General features: G+C 36.4%; 1 protein-coding gene across 2 annotated transcripts in view; it reads right to left on the bottom strand.

Moving 5' to 3' along the window:
• LOC114344635 (uncharacterized) overlaps positions 1-23,873 on the bottom strand; it is a 73,674-nt gene that overhangs the window by 19,830 nt on the left and 29,971 nt on the right. Inside the window, exons 4-6 of one of the 2 annotated variants that reach the window (XM_028295463.2) lie at positions 23,722-23,872; positions 7,218-7,461; positions 3,313-3,855 (exon numbers count right to left, since the gene is read on the bottom strand). In XM_028295463.2, coding sequence (XP_028151264.1) covers positions 3,313-3,855; positions 7,218-7,461; positions 23,722-23,872 — 938 coding nt within the window. Of the gene's footprint in view, positions 1-3,312; positions 3,856-7,205; positions 7,462-23,721; position 23,873 lie in introns of both variants that reach the window. The other variant, XM_028295462.2, reaches the window with a different exon arrangement.

Below are 23,873 nucleotides of genomic sequence, written 5' to 3'. Positions count from 1 at the left end.
TGACCAAAGATATGTTTCAATTTAACAAGCTTATACATGTGTTTTGCCCGTACAAACTTAAAAAGCAGAGACATTAACACTGGCGCAAAAATTCGCAAATAAAAGTTACACAAGGAGTCATGGAACGTGCAATGCTTCTTCTTGTAGTACCGTCTCCTATCGGAGGTTGGCTACCATCACAGCAATCTTAACTTTGTTGGCTGCAGCTCTGAACAACTGTATTGAACTGCACCCATACCACTCCCTTAAATTTCGCAACCAGGAAATCCTCCTACGTCCCACATTTCTCTTTCCCGAGATTTTTCCTTGGATTATGAGTCTTAGCAGAGAGTAGTTTTCTCCTCTCATTATGAGGCCTAGATATTCCAGATTTTTCGTTTGTATGGTTTTTATGACTTCGCATTCCTTCCCCATCTTCAGCAAAACATCTTGATTTGTTACTCTTTCTGTCCATGGTATTTTCCACATTCTCCTGTAACACCACATCTCGAATGCCTCAATGTTTTTGATGTTTATCTTTTTCAGTGTCCAAGCTTCCATGCCGTACAGCAGAACGGAGAAAACGTAACACCTTAACATTCTCGTTCTTAGTTTATATTTATGTCCCGGCTGCATAGGAACTTTTTCATTTTGACAAACAATTGTCTCGCTATCTCTATTCGCCTCTTGATTTCTCTTGTCTGGTCATTAGTATCAGTGAATCAAACCCCTAAATATTTGTAGGACGTAACTCTTTCAACTGGCTGATTATTTATGGATAAATTCACAATGGTGTATAGCTTCTTTGTTACAATCATGAATTTAGTCTTTTTGATGTTCAGTTTTAGACCATACTTTCATACTTATTGGTATGAGTGTTTATGTTTTCCATCAAATACTGTAAATTTGCTAGGATATCTGTTACTATTAGCGTGTCATAAGCGTATCGTATATTGTTAATTAATTCTCCGTTAATGTTCATACCAATGTTTTGCTCTAGGAGCGCTTCCTGACATATTGTTTCGCTATATATATTGAATAGTAGTGGAGAAAGCACACAACCCTGACGCACACCTCGACGAATCTCAATTTCTTCGGTTAACTCATTATCAACCTTGATTTTTACTGTTTGTCCCCAGTACAAGCTGGATATGATGTTAATGTCGCGACTGTCGATGTTTTTGCTTCTTAGGATTTCATACAGCTTTTGGTGTCTGACTTTATCGAAGGCCTTCTCAAAATCTATGAAACCTACGTAGAGGTCTTGGTTTACATCCAAACATCTTTGCATTAACACACTCAGACCAAACAAAGCTTCCCGTGTTACCAGTCCCCTTCTGAATCCAAACTGTGTGGCGCTTATGTCCTCTTCTAATTTATTAAATATTCTTTTGTGAATTATTTAAAAAAATACTTTTAGTGTGAGACTTATCAATGCTATAGTTCTGTGGTCTGAACACTCTCTGGCGTTATTCGTCTTCGGGATTGTGACAAAAGTAGAGGAGAGCCATTTCTTTGGTATGATGCTTCTTCTTCTTCTTAACGTGCCCTATCAAGTCCTCTTGACGTTGGCGATTAACATGGCGAAACTGTCTGTCTCGAGCTATTCTAAATGGTATGATGCCTGTTCTATAAATTGTGTTAAAGAGGTTTACCATTATTTCAAGTGTGTCGTCGTCTATAAGTTTCAACAATTCTACAGGAATATCATCTGGTCCTGCAGCTTTACCCCCTTTTGTGTTCCTTATAGCATATTCTATCTCGCTTTTTAGGATTTCAGGCCCTGTTGTGTCGTCTGTAGGTTCTGCCACTGCTATTTCTGGTCTTTCGTCTGCAAAAAGTTCTTCAATGTATTCTGTTCATCTTGCCAGTTTTTCATTTAAATCTGTAATTATTTTACCTTTTTTGTCCGTTACGATGGATACTTGTTTCACTTTTTTACCTGTTATTTCCTTGATCTTTTTATACATGTTAAAGCTATCGCACTTTCTTTCATATTCTTCTATTTCCTTGCAGTTTTCCAGAACCCACTTCTCTTTGGCTTCTCTAATTTTTCTCTTAATCTCACGGTTCACTTCTTTGTATTTTGTCTTGTTGGTTTTATTTCTTTGCCTTTCCTCCATGAGGTACAAAATTTCGTTTGTCATCCATTCCTTTTTCTTAATTTTGCTTGGAACTAAGGAGCCTTCACGAGCTGTCATAAGGGCTTTTTCTATCTCCATCCATTTGTCCTCTACATTGCCTGTGTTCCTATTTTTTGCAACGAGGTTTCTAAGATTGTTGTTTACCTGTTCTCTTGTCCTTTCCAGTATAGTTGCGTCTTTCAGTTGCTTAACGTCTATCTTTTGTTTAGCTGCATTTTTCTGTAGTTTCTTGAATCGTATATTTATTACAGTCACCACCAGATTGTGATCCGATTCTATATCGGTGCCTGGATAGGTTTTTGTAGACGTGATGTGAGTTTTTAAAGCGGCTTCTGATTAGTATATAATTGATTCGATTCCTGACGATGTTGTCTGCATTATCCCTTGGTGATGTCCACGTGTAAAATCTACGGTTTGGTAATCTGAACATTGTGTTCATTACTACAAATTCTTTTTCTTGGCAGAATTGTACGAGACGTTCACATCGGCCGTTTCGTTGTCCAAGTCCAAATTCACCAGTGCATCCATCAGTTTTCACCTTATCAACTTTAGCGTTGAAATCGCCCATGATTACGGTGACCTCTTCTCTTTTGGTCGATTCCAGAATGTATTCTAGTTGCTTGTAGAATTCTTCTATTTCCTCATCCTCTTTCTCTGCTGTCGGTGCATAGACTTGAATAATGTTAATTTTTCCTTTGTTCGACTTTTGTTGGATTGCTATGATTCGTTCTGAATATGGGGTAAAACTTAGTACCGATTTGTTGACTTCCCTTTCGACTATTATTCAGACGCCATAACGGTGGTTTGTATCATCAGTTCCCGAATAGTAGAACATGCCGTTTCTAGTTGGACATTTGCCGGATCCTTTCCACTGTACGTCGCTGATACCAAGTATTTTTACATGCAGTCTTTCCATTTCTGTTGTTACGTTTATTAATTTCCCGGCTGCATACAAGCTTCTTGAATTCCAAGTAGCTATTCTCATAACTTTATTTTTAAGTTTCACTACTTGCAATGCTGGACGTGAACACAAAAATAACTATTATCATTGTTACCAGACTTAACTTATCAACATTTTCATTAACCTAAATGTCTCAAAATGATTTTCAGGTGACTTGCGCCACTTTTCCATTTACCGCGATATATCTATCTACCTGTAAGCTCTAAAAAAAAAACCTTAACAGCTTACCTTTTATCTCTTTGCCATGTGCCATCCACAACTGAAGATGAGTACCAAACCAGCTCACCGGTTTGGGTTTTTTTCCAATAACCACCCAATCCTGCTGCCATAACATTCATCTGCTCATATTGCTGATGGGGCTGTATTTGATGAGGATTCCGATACATAACATCACTCTCGTATTGCCGATAACTTTGTCTCGTAAGTGTAGGGTGGGATGGATAATAATGAGATTTAGGAGACAGCGAGGTTGTTGGACTAGATTGTCTATGAGCTAAATCAGCCAATTCTGAAGGATACGGAGGGTACTGGGATAACTTCTGAGGACTGTGCTGAGGTTTATGCTGAGAAATATGAACATAATGAGGGCTATGTTGAGACAAGTGAGGACTGTGCTGAGAAAAAAGCGGATTATGAGGAGAAATTGGACTATTTTGTTGATATGGGAAACTATGTTGCATATGTTGATTTAATGACATTTGAGAGTTGTATTGAAACTGTTGAGATCCTGTAATATACCCAGCTGGATATACGTTGTTGATGTTTTCCCGCCTGAAAAGTATCTCCAGTTATTTATGTTTATACAAAATTATAAACTTATGTGATCTCAGCTCAATAATATATTTAATAATTGTTTTTCTGGAAAATCTTTAGCATCCCTATTTTTTATACAAAACTTTTAATTCACACATTTTAAAAATTAGTTCCTCCGATTTATAACTAACCCAATACTTAAATAGCCTAGATAGTTTGAATACTCTAGAAGTAGTAAAGACTTTGAGAAAGCCTTTGACAAAATACAACATTATGGAACACAGAAATATGTAGATGATCAGTATGTGAGAATCATTACAAATTTATACCGATTTCAGAAAGCCATAATTCCAGTACACCAACAAAAATTCCAATAAGAAGAGGAGTACGACAAGGATGTGTACTATCCCCTCTACTTTTTAATATGTGCTCAGAAGAGATGTTTAAAGAGGCACTAGAAGACATCAATGAAAGCATATAATTAACGGAACCCTAGTGATAACCTCAGATGTGCAGACAATACAATACTCCTTGCAGACAGCACAGAAAGGCTGCAAATTTTGGTTGATCGTACTATGCAGAATTATGAGAGATATGGATCGGCTCCGAACAAAAAAAAAACAAAAATCATGAAAGTCAGTAAGTACAAGATTGAATACGAAACAATCTATGTTAAAGGAAAAGCTTTAGAGAAAGTACCCAGATATAATTGTTTGGGACGTGAGCCAAATGAACAATGGGACCGCAGCCTTGAATTAACACAACGCATTGAGATGACCAGAAGACCTTTCAATAAAATGAAAGCAGTGTTTTGCAATGGAAAAACTGGGGATAGAAATTAGAACTAGAGTATTGAGATGAGAACCATTATCTGTCCTTTTGTATGGAGTTGAAGCCTGGACAATTATGGACGCAACTGAAAAAAGACTTGCCAGCTTTGAGATTCGGTGTCATCGAAGAATGTAGAAAATATCATGGGCAAACACGTAACGGACACGAAAACTTCTTCTTCTACGGCACTACAGCCCAAATTGAGCCTTGGCCTTCTTTATTTTTTACCTCCACCCTTGCTTGTCTGTGGCTGCTCTTCTCCATACACGGACTCCTAAAAGGGCTTGTGCGTCGCTGTTTACTGTGTCTTTCCAGCGCTTTCTTGGCTTTCCAACCGGTCTCTTTCCCTGCATTCTAGCATTCAGTGCTCTTTTTGGTAGCCTATTCTCTCCCATTCTCATCACATGTCCAGCCCATTGCAATCTTTGTATTCTAATGAAGTCTGACAGGGGTGCTTCCTTATAAGGTTGATAAAGTTCGTTGTTGTATCGACTTTTGAAGATTCCGTTTTCCCTCACAGGTCCTAGTATTCTCCTCAGTACTTTCCTTTCGAATGTGTCTAGTTTGTTTTTGGATGTTTCTTTCAGGACCCAGGCTTCACTGCCATAGCATGTTATTGGTCAAATTAAAGTTTTATAGATTCTCATCTTTGTATTTCGGTGGACACTTTTAGACCGAAATATATGGGAGATAGCAAAATAAGCTGTTTGCCTGCGTTATTCTCTTCCGTATTTCTCCATCTTCTGATCCGTCGGCATATATTTCTACTCCCAGGTATGTAAACTTTCCAACCGTTTCAATGTCATCTTCATGTATGTTTTGTGGGACTATATTTCTTCTCGTCTGAGTCATTATTTTTGTTTTTTCTGTGTTAATTTCCAGACCTAGCATTTTTGTTTGTGTTTTTAACTCTTCCTATGTTTCCTGTACTCCTGTTGATGTTCTACTCATAATATTAATATCATCTGCATAAGCGGCCAGTTGAACCGTTCGGTTGGTCAGTAGGTTTCCTCGTCCAGTTTGCATTTGCCTACTGCTTTAGTCCCTGAGAAATTTTGAAAAAGTCTGTCCGGTGGCTTTGTATTCGTACACATGCCTGAGTTTCATCTATTGTGGCTTTAATGAGTCTTATTAGCTTGTGTGGTATTGCCAATTCAGCCAATATATGTATAGTATAGTTTGTTCCTTTTGACTGAGTCGTATGCCTGTTTGAAGTCTACAAACACGTTGTGAACATCAATATCGTGTTCCCATGATTTGTTCAAGATCTGTTTGACTGTAAATATTTTATCCAGTGTCGATCTTCCCCGTCGGAAGCCCGTCTGATACTCTCCAATAATATTTTCTGCTAGTGGTTGGAGCCGCTGGTTTATAATATATGTGAGGACTTTATATGCTGTACATAGTAGAGAGATTCCACGGTAGTTTTTGCATTGGAGTTTCCTTTTTTATAGATCGGGCATACTATTCTTCCAGTCGTCGGGTATTTTCTCTTCTTGCCATATGTCTTTGATGAGCGCGTGGATGTGACTTGCTAAGGGGGTCGCCACCTACCTTATACAGTTCTGCTGGTACTTCGTCAACTCCCGGAGCTTTATTTTCTGGGCCTTAATAGCTTCGAGAACTTCCTCTATAGTTAGAGCTTCTACTCCATTATCTACTTCATTCTCTTAAATTTCATTTCTTTCAATGTTCGTCTCTCCCGTGTTCTTCTTGTTATGTACATTTTGTGTGCTTCATTTCTTTCCTCTATTGCTTGTCTGCATTCGTCATCAAACCATGCTCTTCTTCTCTCCTTTTTCTTGTTTCCCAGGGTGGACGCTGCTGCTGTCAGTACTGCTGTTTTGATATTACTCCATTTGCCCTCTATGGAGTGCAGTTCTAGCGTCCTTAACTCATTTACGACTTCTTGTTCGAACTTCTCTTTACATTCCTGGATCTTCAGTTTTTCCAGGTCCAGTTTGTTTGTTCTTTGTTGTCTTTCGTTTCTTTCCCTATTAACTCTGCATCTAAATTTGGTTTGTAGGAACACGAAAACGTTAAGATGAAAAAAGAAATACTCAACACTACGAAGGAAAGAAAAATGAGCTATTTTGGTAATATACTAAGAAATGAAAAATATGAGTTACTGCAACTGGTTATACAAGGGAAAGTGGAAGCAAAAAGAGGACCGGGGAGACGACGCACGTCCTGGTTGAAAAATTTAAAGCAGCGAAGTGGAAAAATAACAATAGAACTCTTCAGAACCGCTGCAGACAGAGTAAAATAGGCCATGATGATCGCCAATGTCCTTAAAGGATGAGGCACATGAAGAATAAGAAAAGTGGTACAAAAAAGATTGTTTTCTAAATAACTATCTCTTCTAGTAGATCAAAAAAAGACGCCCTATATTACACGACCTAGCACAATTCTAGCTTATATAATGGCAAATGTTTACGGCAATTCTGTGATTTAATTTTTGCGTTAGATGAAGTTGTTTAATATTGTTAAAAATTAAAATTATTGAGCTTATTAATCACTTAGTTTAGTAAACAAACCTTTCCATGTACTTGTTATATCCATTTAAGCTCAATCTATAAAAGCCGCCATTCAGTCCATCATCTGGTTTATTCGGCTGATTTGCAATGTATGGCAACTCAGTAATTCTGTATTGCCTTGAAGGTTCTTGTCGATACCTAAGTTCTACGGCACTGTCTCCTGTTATACTGTGCTTGGCTGAACTCATACTATGACGGGGATCAGTCTTTATAAAAGGGTCGCTTCCATTTGTACTAAGTGAAATTGTGTCGTCCGCTAAAAATGCAATATTTAATTAATATCTCTAATATTAATATCTTTAATACGTTTTTAATATTTTTCCAAAAACTATAGAATGACACCAAACACGACATCCCCTCCACACCCTGAAGGTGGGGTGGGGGGAACTTTAAAATCTTAAATAGTAACCCACATTTTTTATTGCAGATTTTTATTGTTTACGCAAAAATAAGTAACTTTAATTCGAGACATTTTTTCGAATTGTGGATAGATGGCGCTATAATCGGAAAAAACGATTTATCCTGGTACCCTAGGTAAATTATAGAAACGGTCTAATATCTTGAGAAATACACGTCCAAATGAAAAACCAAAAAAACACGTGTTTAATATTTTTCAAAAACCTATCGAATAACACTAAACATGACCCCCCACTCCATCCCATGAAGGTGGGGTGTGGGTAACTTTAAAAACTTAAATAGGAACCCCCATTTTTTATTGCAGATTTGAATACCTCATAAAAAAGTAAGTAACATTTATTCTAGACATTTTTTAGATTTGTTGATAGATGGCGCTAATAAATCGTATTTTTCCAATTACAGCGCCATCTACCAACAATTCTAAAAAATGTCTCGAATAAAAATATTCCTTATTTTTTTCATGAGGAATCCAAATCTGCAATAAAAAACGGGGGTTCGTATTTAAGATTTTAAAGTTACCCCCACCCCACCTCCATGGGATGGAGAGGGGGGTCGTGTTTAGTGTTATTCGATAGGTTTTTGAAGAACATGGTTTTTGGTTTTTCGTTTGAAAGTGTATTTGTTGAGATATTAGACCGTTTCTATAATTTACTTAGTGTATCAGGATAAATCGTTTTTTCCGATTACAGCGCCATCTATCCATAATTCGAAAAAATGTCTCGAATAAAAGTTACTTATTTTTACGTAAGGAATCCAAATCTGCAATAAAAAATGGGGATTCCTCTTAAGGATTTTAAAGTTACCAGCCAACAACACCTCCAGGGGTGGAGTGGGGGCTGTGTTTAGTATCATTCGATAGATTTTTGAAAAATATTAAACACGTATTTTTCAGTTTTTCGATCGGATATTCATTTCGCGAAATATTCAACCGTCCCGCTACTTTTGGGACACCCTGTATATACTATTTTCATTCCAATTATGAACTCCTATTTGTTTGAGATCTTCTTGTACGTTTCTGCATTTCATGATTGGGCACCGTTTTAGCACTATATTTCTTTCCACTGTGTATTTTCCTCCATAAATATATAGCTGAACATTTTGCCCTACCTGCTGGATATGCCCAAGGAGCTCAATGATTTATATATTTTATTCCTTTTGATCCTATCTAAACTGCGCGTCATAGAAAACGGGCACCCTAAAAAATGGGTAATTTTTGAGGTTGCGTATCTCCTAAACCTGTTGTCCGATTTAAGTGATTTTTTGAATATGTTATAGCCTTGTTATTTGTCAATATTCCTGTAATAATATTTTTGCTAAACAGGTAAATTGTTATTGTATACCGGGTGTACGAATCAGACTGTGTTTTTTTCTCAAAGTTCGCAACACCCTGTGGAATTTCCTAGCATTTGTAAAATACTGAAATTAAAACTCAACTATAGCCTCAGGTTTTCTCAACATTTTGTTTTTTGATTCATTCGCTTATGTTGGATAATACAAAAGTTAGGTACTTTAACAATTAGCCATGTTCTTTTTCAGTACAGGGTGTTTCTAAACAAGTGAGACAAACTTTAAGGGGTAATTCTGCATTAAAAAATAATGACAGTTTGCTTTATAATCGTATGTCCGCAAATGCTTCGCTTGCGAGATACGGGATGTTGAATTTTTTCTTACAAACTGACGATTTATTTATTGCTTTAAAACCGGTTGAGATATGCAAATAAAATTTGGTGGGTTTTAAGACGTAGTTATTGCACATTTTTTGACATACAATTAAGAATTTGATATTCACCATTGGCGTGCATACGGGTAATATGATCGGTCATATTACCCATATGCACGCCAATAGTGAATATAAAATTCTTGATTGCAAGTCAAAAAATTCGCAATAACTATCTCTTAAAACCTACCAAATTTCATTTGCATATCTCAAGCGGTTTTAGGGCAATAAAATAAATCGTCAGTTTATAATAAAAATTTAACATCCCGTATCTCGTAAACGAAGAATTTGCAGACATAAGTTTATAGAGCAAACGGTCATTATTTTTTCATGCAGAATTGCCCCTTAAAGTTTGTCGCACTTATTTACAAACAACCTATACTGATGAAGAACATGACTAGTTGTTAAAGTACATAACTTTTGTATTATTCAACATAAGAGAATGAATCAAAAAACAAAATGTTCAGAAAACCTGAGGTTATAGTACGGATTTCATTTCTGTATTTTATAAAGGCTAGAATATCCCACAGGGTGTTGCGAACTTTGAGAAAAAAACACAGTTTGATTCGTACACCCGGTATACAATGAAAATTTACCTGTTTAGCAAAAATATTATTACAAGGATATTGACAAAGAATAAGGCTATAATAAATTCAAAAAATCACTTAAATCGGACTACAGGTTAACGAGATACGCGACATCAAAAATGACCCATTTTTTAGGGTGCCCGTTTTTTATGACGCGCAGTTTATATATGCTACAAATTTATGAACCAACGAATGGATTTCTGTAAGTGTAAAAGTATGATCTGTAACTGATCTAATATCTCCAAATTCAGCTTGATATTTGTCTAGCTTCTATCTATCTATCTATTAGCCTTGCGACATCCAATATTTGACATAGGCATCCCCTTTGCTCCTCCATCTTTCTCTATCCTGAGCCATGTGCATCCATTTTGAGCCGGCTTGGCGTTTTAGGTCATCTACCCATCTCATCTGTGGTGTCCCTCTCTTTCGTTTATATGTCCATGGTCTCCACTCTGTAATAATTTTATTCCATCTTTCGTTTTTTTGTCTAATCGTATGACCGGCGAGTTTCCATTTTAGTTTAGCTGTTTGACGAGTAGCATCTTTAACTTTTGTGATATTTCTTACCCAGGAATTCCTTTTTCTATCTGACAGTCTTACGTTGATCATTTGTCTTTCCATTGCTCTTTGTGAATTCTGTCCATATTCGCTTTTGTGAACGTCCATGTTTGACATCCATATGTAAGGACCGGAAGAATACATTGGTCGTAGATTTTCGTTTTTAGATATTGAGGGTATTTTTTATTCTTCAATATGAAGCTGAGCTTACCAAACGAGGCCCACGCTAACTTCGTTCGTCTCTTTATTTCTGCTGTTTGGTTGTCTCTATTCAATTTTATTATTTGTCCCAAGTATATGTATTCATTCACTTCCTCTATTTGGTTTTGTTTAACTACGATTCTTAACTCATCTTCTTGATTTGTTATCATTTTTGTTTTGCTGTAATTCATATTTAATCCAACTTTACTGGCTTCTTGGTCTAGTTTTTGTATCATTATTTGTAGTTGTTCCTTGTCTGTAGCGATAAGGACGATATCGTCAGCGTATCTTATGTGATTTAAGTATTGGCCGTTAATGATGATTCCATATTCTTCCCATTGTAATCTCTTGAAAATGTCTTCTAGTGCTTGGTTGAAGAGTTTCGGCGAAATCGTATCTCCCTGTCAAACGCCCCTTTTGATGGGTATGGGGTGTGTATTCTGTTCCAAGTTGGATCGTAGTTGTGGCCTTACTGTATATATTAGAGATTAGTTCTGTATACCTGTAATCTACTCTGCTATTGTGTAGTGATTGTTTCACTGCCCAGTGTTCTATGGAGTCGAATGCCTTTTCAAAATCTATTAATGCCATATATACAGGGTGTCCAGAAACTCGACCGACAAATGAAGACCGGAGATGCCTCAGATAATTTTAAGACAATTTAACCCAATTCACCTAGTCCGAAAATGCTTCTTAGGGGAGCTAGAGCTCTTTGAAGATGGCGTCATGAAATTAGTTTTTCTTAAATACCTCCAGAACGCGTCTATTTAGAAAAAGAAAAATTGGTATGTATATTTACATAGGCGTCCGTTTTGGGTAGAGCAGCGGGTATTTTATCGCATAACTTTTTTGTCCTGAACTTTTATGCATTTTTGACACCGGATTATTAAATTGTGAGGTATTCTAGTACTAAAAGGTACTCTTGCTGTAAGTCGGTAAGACACACCGTTTTCTAGAAAAATCGATTTGAAAGTTTTTCGTTTTTGGAATTTGAGAAAAAATTGAAAGAACTTTTCAACAAAAAACGAAGTATTTTACCAACATAAAGTAAGAGTAACTTTTAGTACTCGAATACCTCATAATTTAATAATCTAGTGTCAAAAATGCTCAAAAATTGAAGACAAAAAAGTTATGCTATAAAATAACTGTTGACCTACCCAAAACGGACGCCTATGACCAGTACTAGACATTCGCAATTAATGAAATCGATTTATCTCTGGAATATAAATAAATGTACCAGTGTTCGTCTTTCTAAACAGTTTTTTTTGAAATTTTTTTTTAATTCAAAAAGCGAAAAATTTTCAAATTGATTTTTCTGGAAAACGGTGTGTCCTACCGATTTAAAACAAGAGTACCTTTTAGTACTAGAATACTTCACAATTTAATAATCCAATGTCAGAAATGCATAAAAGTTAAAGATAAAAAAAGTTAAAGATAAAATAACCGTTGCCCTACCTAGAACGGACGCCTATGATCAGTACTAGAAATTTGAAATGGATAGATTAGATTTATATCTTGAAGATAAATATGCGTACCAATTTTTGTTTTTCTAAATAGAAGCGTTCTGGAGGTATTTAAGAAAAACTAATTAGAAGACGCCATCTTCAAAGAGCTCCAGCTCCCTTAGGAAGCATTTTTGGACTAAGTGAATTGGGTTAAATTATCTTAAAATTATCTGAAGAATTTCCTGTCTTCGTTTGTCGGTAGAGTTTCTGGACACCCTGTATATATATGGGTATTTGGTATTCATTTATTTTCTCAATGAGTAACTTCATTGTCAGTAAGTGATCACATGTACTGTAGCCTTTTCTGAATCCTGCCTGTTCTTTGGTCTGATAATTGTCGAATTTAGGAGTTAGTCTGTTGGTTAATATATTAGTTAACAATTTATACATAACATTAAGCAAGGTGATCGGTAAATAATTTTTCAGATCTTTTTTGTCTCCTTTTTTAAACAATAATAGGGTGATTGCTTCATTCCAATTACTGGGTATGTTTCGTGTACTTAGTATTTTGTTCAATAATATATACAGGGTGTTTCATTAATAATTGTCCATATAGTAACTGGAGAAACCTTAGCACAAAATACAAAGATTTAACCTAAAACACTTAAATAAAATGTGGTTTCTTACCGAGTTACAGGGTGTTCTATCTAAAATAATAAAAACTATTTTTGCTCAGCATTTTAAAACTATTCGACGTATCCCTTTTATACTTGGCAGAAAGTGCGACTACTAGACACCCTATGAAATTATGATAAACAAACGTTTCTTGCTACTACCAGAGGCGTACGACAGGGGATAGTGAATGGTTGACCCTTCTCAAATCCTACACCACTGGAGGAATTACTATTTTAGTGCCTGTTGTAAAAACAACTTATTTTTATTTCAGTTTAAACATATCCAACTGTTATATTTTAAAAACGTATATAAGGAATTGTAAACTCATGCATTTTTGCTTCTAAAACAACTGGTTTTTGTTCCCCTAATATGAATCGTGATTTGTTATGACTAGTTTTCTCCGCCGATACCCCCCGCGTTCTCTTCGCGTAGTGTATAAACTCGAAATTGTGCAGTCTTACTCAGAACGCTCTGAAGTAACGACGATATGTGTTTACGCGTTGTGTTGCAAAATTACGTGTTTTAGAAATGTATCGCTCTTTTGTTATTGTTTATGTTAACATGGTTTTCACAGAACCCCTTTGTTTTCTACACACCCCCGAAGCACTATATAATATTAATGTTTGTATAAATAAATCTCGTTTTATCTAGAATTGCGATAAGTTAAATCAATGTTAGGATCACCCTTATTTACAGTACACTTATTAAATAAATAAATTATCGAAGGAAATTTCCCTAATTGTCTTGTTAATTGCTCCAGTGGTCCTTTATAAATATTTTGGGGCAATTGGATGTCCATCCACTCCCCTTAAAAAGGTGGAAAGTTAGCATTAAATGCTCTCCCACCATTTCTGGTTCTTCGACCCGCATATTGGCTATATCGCAATTCTACTCTGATTTATCATTATAAATCAAATCTCTTCCTGTTAAAATTAAACAACCTCAACAAAGTGATAGTTAAGTGCTTCAAACAAGTAGTGCAAATGAATAGGACTTTGGTAAGCTCGTTACAAATCTTTTATCTCTTGCTGTCGCGTCACTGTAGACAAAGCTTCGCGCTATTATTTTCGCGCGTCGCGCCACACCGGTGATTTTATATAATTTAGCCTCCGGTCTTATACGAGGACTCTTCAAAAAGTTCGGACTCTAAAGTTTTAGTATACCGGTCGAATTTATATTTCGCTGGACTCATACCGGGCGATTAAAGTTGGGACAATATTTTCCGAGACTCTTAGTTATTATACAGGGTGAACTAAACTGTGTTTTAGACTCTTAAGTTTTTATTTCTCGTATATTCTCGCAGAACATTAAGCTGTGTTTTAGACTCTCAAATTTTTATCTCTCGTGTATTCTCTCAGAACTTTTATTATCTCCAAAGCTTACACACCTCTATCCGCAATGGGAGAATTGAAGAAACAACGTACACCGTTTAAGGCAAAGATCACTCGTATCTCTAATTGGTTGAAAACTAAATCTGAACAAGAGAAGGATCTCTTGAAATTCCAACTCCGTCATACTGAGCTAAAGAATTGTTACGTTAAGTATGATGATATTATGGACAAGATTGAGGAACTGGACGAAACAGGCACCGAAGAACGCGATAGGGAAGAAGTCGAAGAAAAATACTTCTCAACTCTGGCAGGTCTTCAACATAGAATGGAGGCGCTACAGCCTCTTGCACCCCAGCCCAGTTCCACTTCTTCACGTCTAGCTAGTGCTAGAGTTTCTCTCCCAGAAATCAGAATCCAAAACTTCTCTGGGTCATTCTCGGAATGGAGCACATTCTACCAGCTCTTCGAGACTCTCATCATCAACAACCAGGAGCTCAACGACGTCCAACGGTTTGTGTACCTTAAATCGTTTCTACGCAACGAACCTCTCCAGTTGGTGGAAAACATCCAAGTTTTAGAAGAAAACTTTGAAATCGCGTTGGACACTCTTCGAAATCGTTATGAGAACAATTCGCGCGTAATTAGTTTACATATACAGCGCCTCTTGAAAGTTCCATCCTTGGTCAAGGCCGATGCAAAGGCCTTACGGGAATTTTTGGTCACCGCAAAACAGACCGTACTCGCGCTAAAAAATATGAATGTACCAGTCGAGCATTGGGATCTCTTGCTTATAGAAATATTCTTACTAAAAATGGACTTTACCACTCACCGGTCGTTCGAATACGAGGTAGGGTCAAAAGATATTCCCACGCTAAATAAGTTCTTTGAGTTTTTAGAGAAAAAATGCGACATTATGGAAAAGTTAAACTCTTCAGATCATAACGATAAAAAAGTTAATAAAGCTCCCTCTAAAACGGTTCTCTTCTCTTCGGTAAATGGTAAAAACAACTCTTACTCTAAAACATGCTCAATTTGTAATAATACTACACATACTATTTATGCATGCACAGATTTTGCTAATCTTCTCTTACAGGACAGGTATAAGTTTGTTAATGAGAATAAAATGTGTCGCAACTGTCTAGGTACTAAGCACTTTTCTCAAAATTGTTCATCTCAACGCTTATGTACTGTATGCAATGGTAGGCATCATTCACTGTTGCACAACGACCATGGGAATAGCTCTTCTTCTAGTAGGTCTTCTCAAAGACAAAATCATTCAACTCCTCGCAATGTACAAAACACTTGGCCTGATGGTGAAGCCGGTCCAAGTAATTCTGTCTCTCTCTCTCAATCTCAAACCTCTCAGGTCTCAAATGTGATGACTTCTCTCTCTGCTCTCTCAGTAAAGCGGGATGTGTTGTTAGCAACCGCTCTAGTTACTATTTACTCAAAGGATGGCGTACCCATACACGCGAGATGTCTTTTAGACAACGGATCTCAGTCGTCGTTCGTCTCTAAAGAGTTGGTTCAAAAATTAAATCTCTCTTCTTATAGCAAAAGATTGCAAATCTCTACTATCTCTGAACATAGTTCATTTTCGAACAAAATGGTCGATCTGGAAATTTTTCCATACAAAAGAAATGGTAATGGTTTCAAAGTCTCCTGTGCTATTTTAGATAATCTGACTTGTAGACTCCCTCAAGTATCCCTAAACAGAAATAAATTTAATATTCCCTCTACAGTAACTCTCGCAGACCCCTCCTACTCTGTCCCTGGAAATATAGATCTTCTTCTTGCCAGTGATATATATATAGCGAACTCTTGTTGGACGGTTTGATACATTTAGGCAAAGGACTCCCTGTTCTCCAGAATACACACTTAGGGTACATCATGTTTGGCTCTGTACCCCTTCATGCACATCATAAAAGTATTCATCACCCACAGTTGTCTCCTACACGGTCAAATGTCTCTTTATTTGTCCAGTCCACGTCTGAGGAAGATAAGCTCGATGATTTAATTCGACAATTCTTCGAAGTGGAAGAGTTGACCCCCTCTGTTAAGTCCACCACCTCCGAGGATCTGGCTGAGCAAATATTCACCAAAACGACTCAAATTTTACCCTCTGGTCGGTTTCAGGTAAAGCTTCCTCTCACTTCTGAAACGGCACATAAAAGTCTAGGCAACTCTTACAATATGGCCAAGAAACGGTTTATTAATCTAGAAAATAAACTTTTGAAGCATGAAAGCTTATACTCTCAATACAAGTCATTCATCCATGAATATTGTTTCTCTTGGGCATGCCAAGAAAGTTCCTCTTTCTCTTACAAATATTCACTTAGAAAATAAATACTTTCTACCTCACCACTGTGTCATAAAAGAAGAATCACTAACCACAAAATTGAGGGTGGTTTTTGATGGATCCATGAAGAGTTCTAGTGGCTACTCTCTTAATGATATCCTATTGAAAGGAAAAACCCTTCAGCCTGAACTTTTCGATATTTTACTTCGTTTTAGACTCTATACGTATGTCTTCACCTCCGACATACAGAAGATGTACAGGCAAGTACAAATTCATCCTGATCACACATTCCTCCAGAATATACTGTGGCGGGATTCCCCAGAACAGGACATCGAATGTCTTGAGCTTCACACCGTAACTTATGGAACAAAAAGCGCAAGCTTTCAAAGTACCCGTTGTTTGGTGGAGCTAGCTAAAACTCACCAAAGCAACTACCCATTGGCTTCCGATGCTCTCTTAACAGGCTGCTATGTAGATGACATTCTATATGGAGCCAATGACACCCAAACTCTCCTAAAGGCTCATAATGAGATAACTGACCTACTCAACAGGGCATGCATTTCTCTTCATAAATGGTGCTCTAACTCTAAAATGTTTTTGGAAAATGTTTCTTCTCTCTCTACAAACTCTGCCTATGTTATTTCACCAGAGAATGCTTCGAATAAGGTTTTAGGTCTCTGTTGGAACCCCAGTACTGATACATTTTCAATTTCTGTACCTCAATTGTCAATAAAGGATAATTACACGAAAAGGGAAGTACTCTCTATTATCGCTCAGATTCTTGATCCACAAGGGCTCATTAATCCTGTGACTGTGCTCGCTAAAATTATTATGCAGAAAATTTGGATTTCTAAAATCAATTGGAATGATCCCGTAGATTAAAATATTTTAAATGAATGGTTAAAGTTTGTGACTGATCTCTCTGCTCTCAAGGATATGAGTATACCCAGACCCCTTTTCTCAAGTCATGAAATTTGTTCTGTTGAAATTCACTCCTTTTCTGACGCAAGCTTGAAAGCATATGCTGCTTGCTGTTATATACGAGTTACGTACAATTCGAAAAATGTCTCTTGCTTTCTCATTGCTTCAAAAAGCCGTATTGCTCCTTTAAAGACCGTAACGCTTCCAAGACTGGAACTTATGGGTGCTTTATTGGCCAGTAAACTTACCACTAGGGTGGTTGATATCATAAAGGATAAGTTGCCCTCTCTTAGCTCTATAAATATGTGGAGCGATTCTGAAATAGTTCTGGCATGGCTCAAATCCCATCACTCTAGATGGAATCAATTTGTCGCTAACAGGGTAGCTCAGATTCAAGAAAATTCTTCTGATTCTCATTGGAGACACGTAAAGTCTAAAGATAACCCTGCTGACATCCTCTCCAGAGGAATGATGCCCTCTAACATACTCAATTCCACTCTTTGGTTTCAAGGTCCTCAGTTTTTACGAGAATTTGACCTAAATTTGTCTGAATATAGTCCCAAGTTTAATTCTGATAAATTACCTGAAGAAAGAAAAATTGTTCTTCATACTCGAAATGCTCAAGTCGATTTTTTCGTCATACTTTCTGAAAGGTACTCCAGTTTCACGAAGTATATGAGAACCATGGCTTATGTACTCAGATTTGCTAATAACGCAAAACCTCGCACCCAAAAATTATCCGGTACTCTTGGAGTATCTGAACTTCAAAATGCGGAAATGAAAATCATTAAATTACTTCAAAACTCACGTTTTTCCTCCGAAATCGCTGATCTCAAGGGCAATAAAATTATCTCTAACAAGTCTCTTCTACCACTTGCTCCTTTTATTGACAAAGATGGAATGCTTCGTGTAGGTGGACGTCTTAGTAACTCAGAAGTCACCTTCGATCAAAAGTACCCTCTCCTCCTCCCCTCAAGAAATCATGTTGTTCGTCTTATACTCAAAAGAGAACATCTTAGACTCCATCATGCAGGCCCTCAGAATACTCTCTCCCAACTGCGCCTTAGATATCGGCCTTTAAATGGTCTGCGTGAAATTAAGAGGATAGTCCATGAATGTCATGTTTGTTTCAAGTTTAGTGCCAAACCCTCAGCTCAAATCATGGCTGATTTACCCAAAGAACGCTTATGCTCTTCTCAAGTTTTCACTCATGTAGGTTTAGATTTTGGCGGTCCCTTTCTAATAAAGGCCTCCAAGCTTCGTAAGAGTCCCTTAATAAAGTCGTATATAGCTCTGTTTGTCTGTATGTCCACACGCGCTGTTCACATGGAATTAGTCAGTGGGCTTACAACCGAAGCGTTTCTTCTCACACTCAAACGCTTTATCAGTCGAAGAGGTCTCCCACAGACTATATTCTCTGACAATGCAACCAACTTTCTCGGTGCTAAAAATCAGCTCTATGAACTCTATAATTTCTTAAAAAATAATGAAACTAAATCTTCCATCCAGGAATTTCTCGCCTCCTCTCAAATTCGTTGGAAAACAATCGCACCTCGATCTCCTCATCATGGATGACTTTGGGAGAGCGCTATAAAAAGCGCTAAACATCACATCTACAGATTGTTAGGTAACCTCAAGCTTACATTTGAAGAGTTCAGTACTGTACTCACCCAAATCGAAGCCGTACTGAATTCTCGGCCCATGTGTGCCCTCTCTAACGATCCCTCCGATTTCACATATCTCACTCCTGGTCATTTCTTAATAGGAAAGTCTCTCACCTCGTTCCCCGACCAGGAGTATATATCTATCCCGGAAAATAGACTTAGCATCTGGCAGAATCTCTCTAAACTCCAACAGCTTTTTTGGAAAAAGTGGTCGACTGATTATTTGAATAGACTTCAAAATCGCCCAAATTGGTTTCTCCCGTTCAAAAATTTGCAACCTAATGACCTTGTTCTAATTAAAGAAGATAATACCCCTCCTCTCTACTGGTCGTTGGCACGTGTGATTGAAGTCTTTCCGGGTAAAGATGGCCGCGTACGGATTGCCTCGGTTAAGACTAAGGATGGGATTTTCAAACGCACAATAACTAAATTGTGCCCCCTTCCTAGTGAAGGATTATGTTAATCTTATGTATTAGGTTTAATAGTTTAACTCGTATTGTTATATTAAGTTGTTCACTATTACTCTTATTGTCTCTTTATGTTTTCTCTTCGTAATGCTCTGTAGTGTTAAAGCTAGTGCTTCAACGGGGGGCAGTATGTTGTAAAAACAACTTATTTTTATTTCAGTTTAAACATATCCAACTGTTATATTTTAAAAACGTATATAAGGAATTGTAAACTCATGCATTTTTGCTTCTAAAACAACTGGTTTTTGTTCCCCTAATATGAATCGTGATTTGTTATGACTAGTTTTCTCCGCCGATACCCCCCGCGTTCTCTTCGCGTAGTGTATAAACTCGAAATTGTGCAGTCTTACTCAGAACGCTCTGAAGTAACGACGATATGTGTTTACGCGTTGTGTTGCAAAATTACGTGTTTTAGAAATGTATCGCTCTTTTGTTATTGTTTATGTTAACATGGTTTTCACAGAACCCCTTTGTTTTCTACACACCCCCGAAGCACTATATAATATTAATGTTTGTATAAATAAATCTCGTTTTATCTAGAATTGCGATAAGTTAAATCAATGTTAGGATCAGCCCTTATTTACAGTACACTTATTAAATAAATAAATTATCGAAGGAAATTTCCCTAATTGTCTTGTTAATTGCTCCAGTGGTCCTTTATAAACATTTTGGGGCAATTGGATGTCCATCCACTCCCCTTAAAAAGGTGGAAAGTTAGCATTAAATGCTCTCCCACCAGTGCCATTTTTAGATTCTTCAATACCTTCTACGTAAATAATATACTCTTCATTGGTAACGATAAAGTCATTAGTTTTGGAGATATTTGAAGGTAAATATGAAACGGCACATGTTATTTTAATTAATTTATGATATGATTCATATGATTAAAATTTTAAAGTTATTTGTACTCAGTACTTTAAAACTATTTGGCGTATCCTTATCATACTTGGCAGAAAGTGTAGGTACTGTGCACCTTACTAAATTAAGATAAAGAAACGTTTTTAGCTACTACCAGAGGCGTACGACAGGGGATAGTGGCTGGTTGACCCTTCCCAAATTCTACGCCACTGACGAAATTGCTATTTTAGTGTAATTTTTTGATTTTGCAATACTTTTTATGTAAATAATATACTCTTCATTCGTAACGATAAAATAATTAGTTTTCGAAATATTTGAAAATAAAAATGAAGTGACACAATACATTAATCAAAATAACCGTGTCGTTTCATTTTTAACTTCAAATATCTCGAAAAATAATAACTTTATCGTTACAAATGAAGAGTATATTATTTTCATAGAAAGTATTGGAGAATCCAAAAATTGAACTAAAATAACAATTCCGCCAGTGGCGTAGAATTTGGAAAGGGTCAACCATTCACTTTCCCCGTCGTATCCCTCTGGTAATAACCACAAACGTTTGTTTGACATAATGTAGTAGTTTATACAGTACCTATACTTCCTGCCAAGTATGAAAATGATACGTCGAATAGTTTTAAAATGCTGAGCAAAAATAATTTTTTAATTTTAAGATAAAACACCCTGTAACTCAGTAAGGAACCACATTTTATTTAAGTGTTTTAGGTTAAATCTTCGTATTTTGTGCTAATGTTTCTCCAGTTACTATATGGACAATTATTAATGAAACACCCTGTATACAAGGTGTCCCAAAAGTAGTGGAACGGTCGAATATTTCGCGAACTAAACATCGGATCAAAAAACTGAAAAATACGTATTCAATCATTCTCAAAAATCTATCCAATGATACCAAACACCAACCCCCACTACACCTCCTGGAAGTGGGGTGGGTGGTAACTTTAAAATCTCAAATAGAAACCCCCAGTTTTTCTTGCAGATTTTAATTTGTTACATAAAAGTAAGCAACTTTTATTCAAGACATTTTTTCGAACTGTGGATAGATGGCGCTATAAACGATTTATCGTGATACCATAGGTAAATTATAGAAACGGTCTAATATCTCACGAAATACACTTCCCAATGAGAAACTAAAAAACAGAATTTTAATATTTTTCGAAGACCTTTCGAATAACACCAAACATGACCTTCCAACCCACCCCCTAGAGGTGGGGTGGGGTGTAACTTTAAAATCTTAAATTTCAACCCCCACTTTTTATTACAGATTCGGATCCATCATGAAAAATTAAGCAACATTTATGTGAAACATTTTTTAGAATTGTTAATAGATGGCGCTTTAATTGGAAAAATACGATTTATTAGCGCCATCTATCAGAAATTTTAAAAAATGTTTCAACTAAATGTTGCTTAATTTTTTATGACAAATCTGAATCTGCAATAAAAAGTGAGGGTTGCTATTTAAGATTTTAAAGTTACCCCCCACCCCACCTCCAGGGGGTGGGTTGGAGGGTCATGTTTGTTGTTATTCGATAGGTTTTCGAAAAAGATTAAAAATTTGTTTTTTGGTTTCTCATTTGGAAGTGTATTTCGTGAGATATTAGACCGTTTCTATAATTTTACCTATGGTATCAGGATAAATCGTTTTTCCCAATTATAGCACCACCTATCCACAGTTCGAAAAAATGTCTTGAATAAGAGTTGGCTACTTTTACGTAATAAATCCAAATTTGCAAGAAAAACTGGGGGTTTCCATTTAAGATTTTAAAGTTACCCCCCACCCCACCTCTAGGGGGTGTAGTGGGGATTGGTGTTTGGTGTCATTGGATAGATTTTTAAAAATGATTGAACACGTATTTTTCAGTTTTTCGATCCGATGTTTAGTTCGCGAAATATTCGACCGTTCCACTACTTTTGGGACACCCTATATAAGACTTCCCTTGTATTTTTTCCGCCATTTTTAATCATCTCCACGATAATGCCGTCTCTTCCTGGTGATTTATTATTTTTCATTTCTCTCAGGGCTTTCTTTATTTCTGATTTGCTAATCTCTGGTTGTAGGTCAGAGTTAGCATTTTTTATTTTAGTTTTCAATCTTTGAAGAGTTTCTTGTGTCGGTGGTTGCTTTTCTTGATATAAGTCTAAGTAATACTGTTGTGTTATTGCTAATATTTCATGTATATCGTTGGTCTCTTCTCCCTGAGTATTTTTGATGGCATTTATTTCTGTTTTTCCTAGTTTTGGTCGTAAGCACTTCATATTCTTGTTTTGTTGAATAACTTTTTCAACTTGTTCCAACTTGTCCAACAAGTTTGTCTAGCTTATCTTCCGCAAAATTTGTTTAGTCTCTCTCTCAACACCCTGTAGTTTTCACATGATAACATACTTCCTGTTCGCGTAAAGGGCATAATAAAGTCTTGGTCCACTCTTTGGGCACATTTTTCCATATCATCTTGATATCGTTAAATACAAACACCCTTTTTGAAGGTCTTGTTCTATTTTTAACATATCTGTAACTATTTTGGTTTCTACCGGCATTTTGTTATTTTTGACACTCTTTATATTCCCAGGGCCGGTACTTTATGTCTTGATTAAACCCCTGTTAGCTAACCGGGGTTTAATCGGGACCTCTTGGGGTCTCTTACGTTATAATAAATGATGAAATGATAATTATGATACTTATTTATAATTTTAATAATAATTATAATTGCATTTATTAAGTCCCCCATTAACCGGGGTTTAATCGAGACATAAAATACCGGCCCTTAGTCTCTTAGATTTTCGTTATTTTGTATATTCTGTCGTTAGATTTCCGCCTTCTTTTTCAATCTTTTAACTATTTAACTTATTGGTGGAAGGGACATACTTTTTCTTTCTGAAATTTTTTTACATTTCTTGTAGTACTTTTTTGTTGTATTCCTTTTTCTTTCGTTTGATATCCACAATTCATTGTTGTTTGTTAGTGTCAATTCTGTTATTCTATTCTTATTTTCAGCTATTTTAAGGAATTAGTCCACGAACCAATTCTTCTGTTTTATTTTAGTTCTTTTGTAGAATGATTTGATCATTTTCCATCATTATTTTCCATATTTGAAATTAAATTCCGCGCAAGAAACCCAATCATAATCAGGTTCTCAGAAGATTAATTTCTATCAGTGGTAATCAAAATTTCTCAGTGACTAATAAATTTTAATTTATGCAATTGGCAATTATTGGACATAATCGGTTATTATTGGTGTTGAATGAGAATGTAATGTTAAAAAAGCTGAGTGGTGTACCTTCCCATTAAGATAAAAAATTGAAGAAAAGAAGATAAAGAAAGAAGGAAATCTAAGTATTAGATTATTTAATACAACAATCTTACCATTGCTAATATTGTCAGGAGCTCTTAGCTTTTTCTTTTGTTTCTGTTGTTCTACAGCCGCCTTTTCCTTCAACGCTGCCAGTTTTTCCTGTAATTCTAAACCTTTTTGTTTATGTTGCTGATACTCAGATCGATGTTGCCTCTTCATAGTC

Source organism: Diabrotica virgifera, chromosome 10, assembly GCF_917563875.1.
Source record: "Diabrotica virgifera virgifera chromosome 10, PGI_DIABVI_V3a".
NCBI classification, from domain to species: Eukaryota; Metazoa; Arthropoda; class Insecta; order Coleoptera; family Chrysomelidae; genus Diabrotica; species Diabrotica virgifera.
The sequence above is the reverse complement of the archived record's forward strand: the minus strand, read 5'-3'. Positions and strand labels throughout refer to the sequence as shown.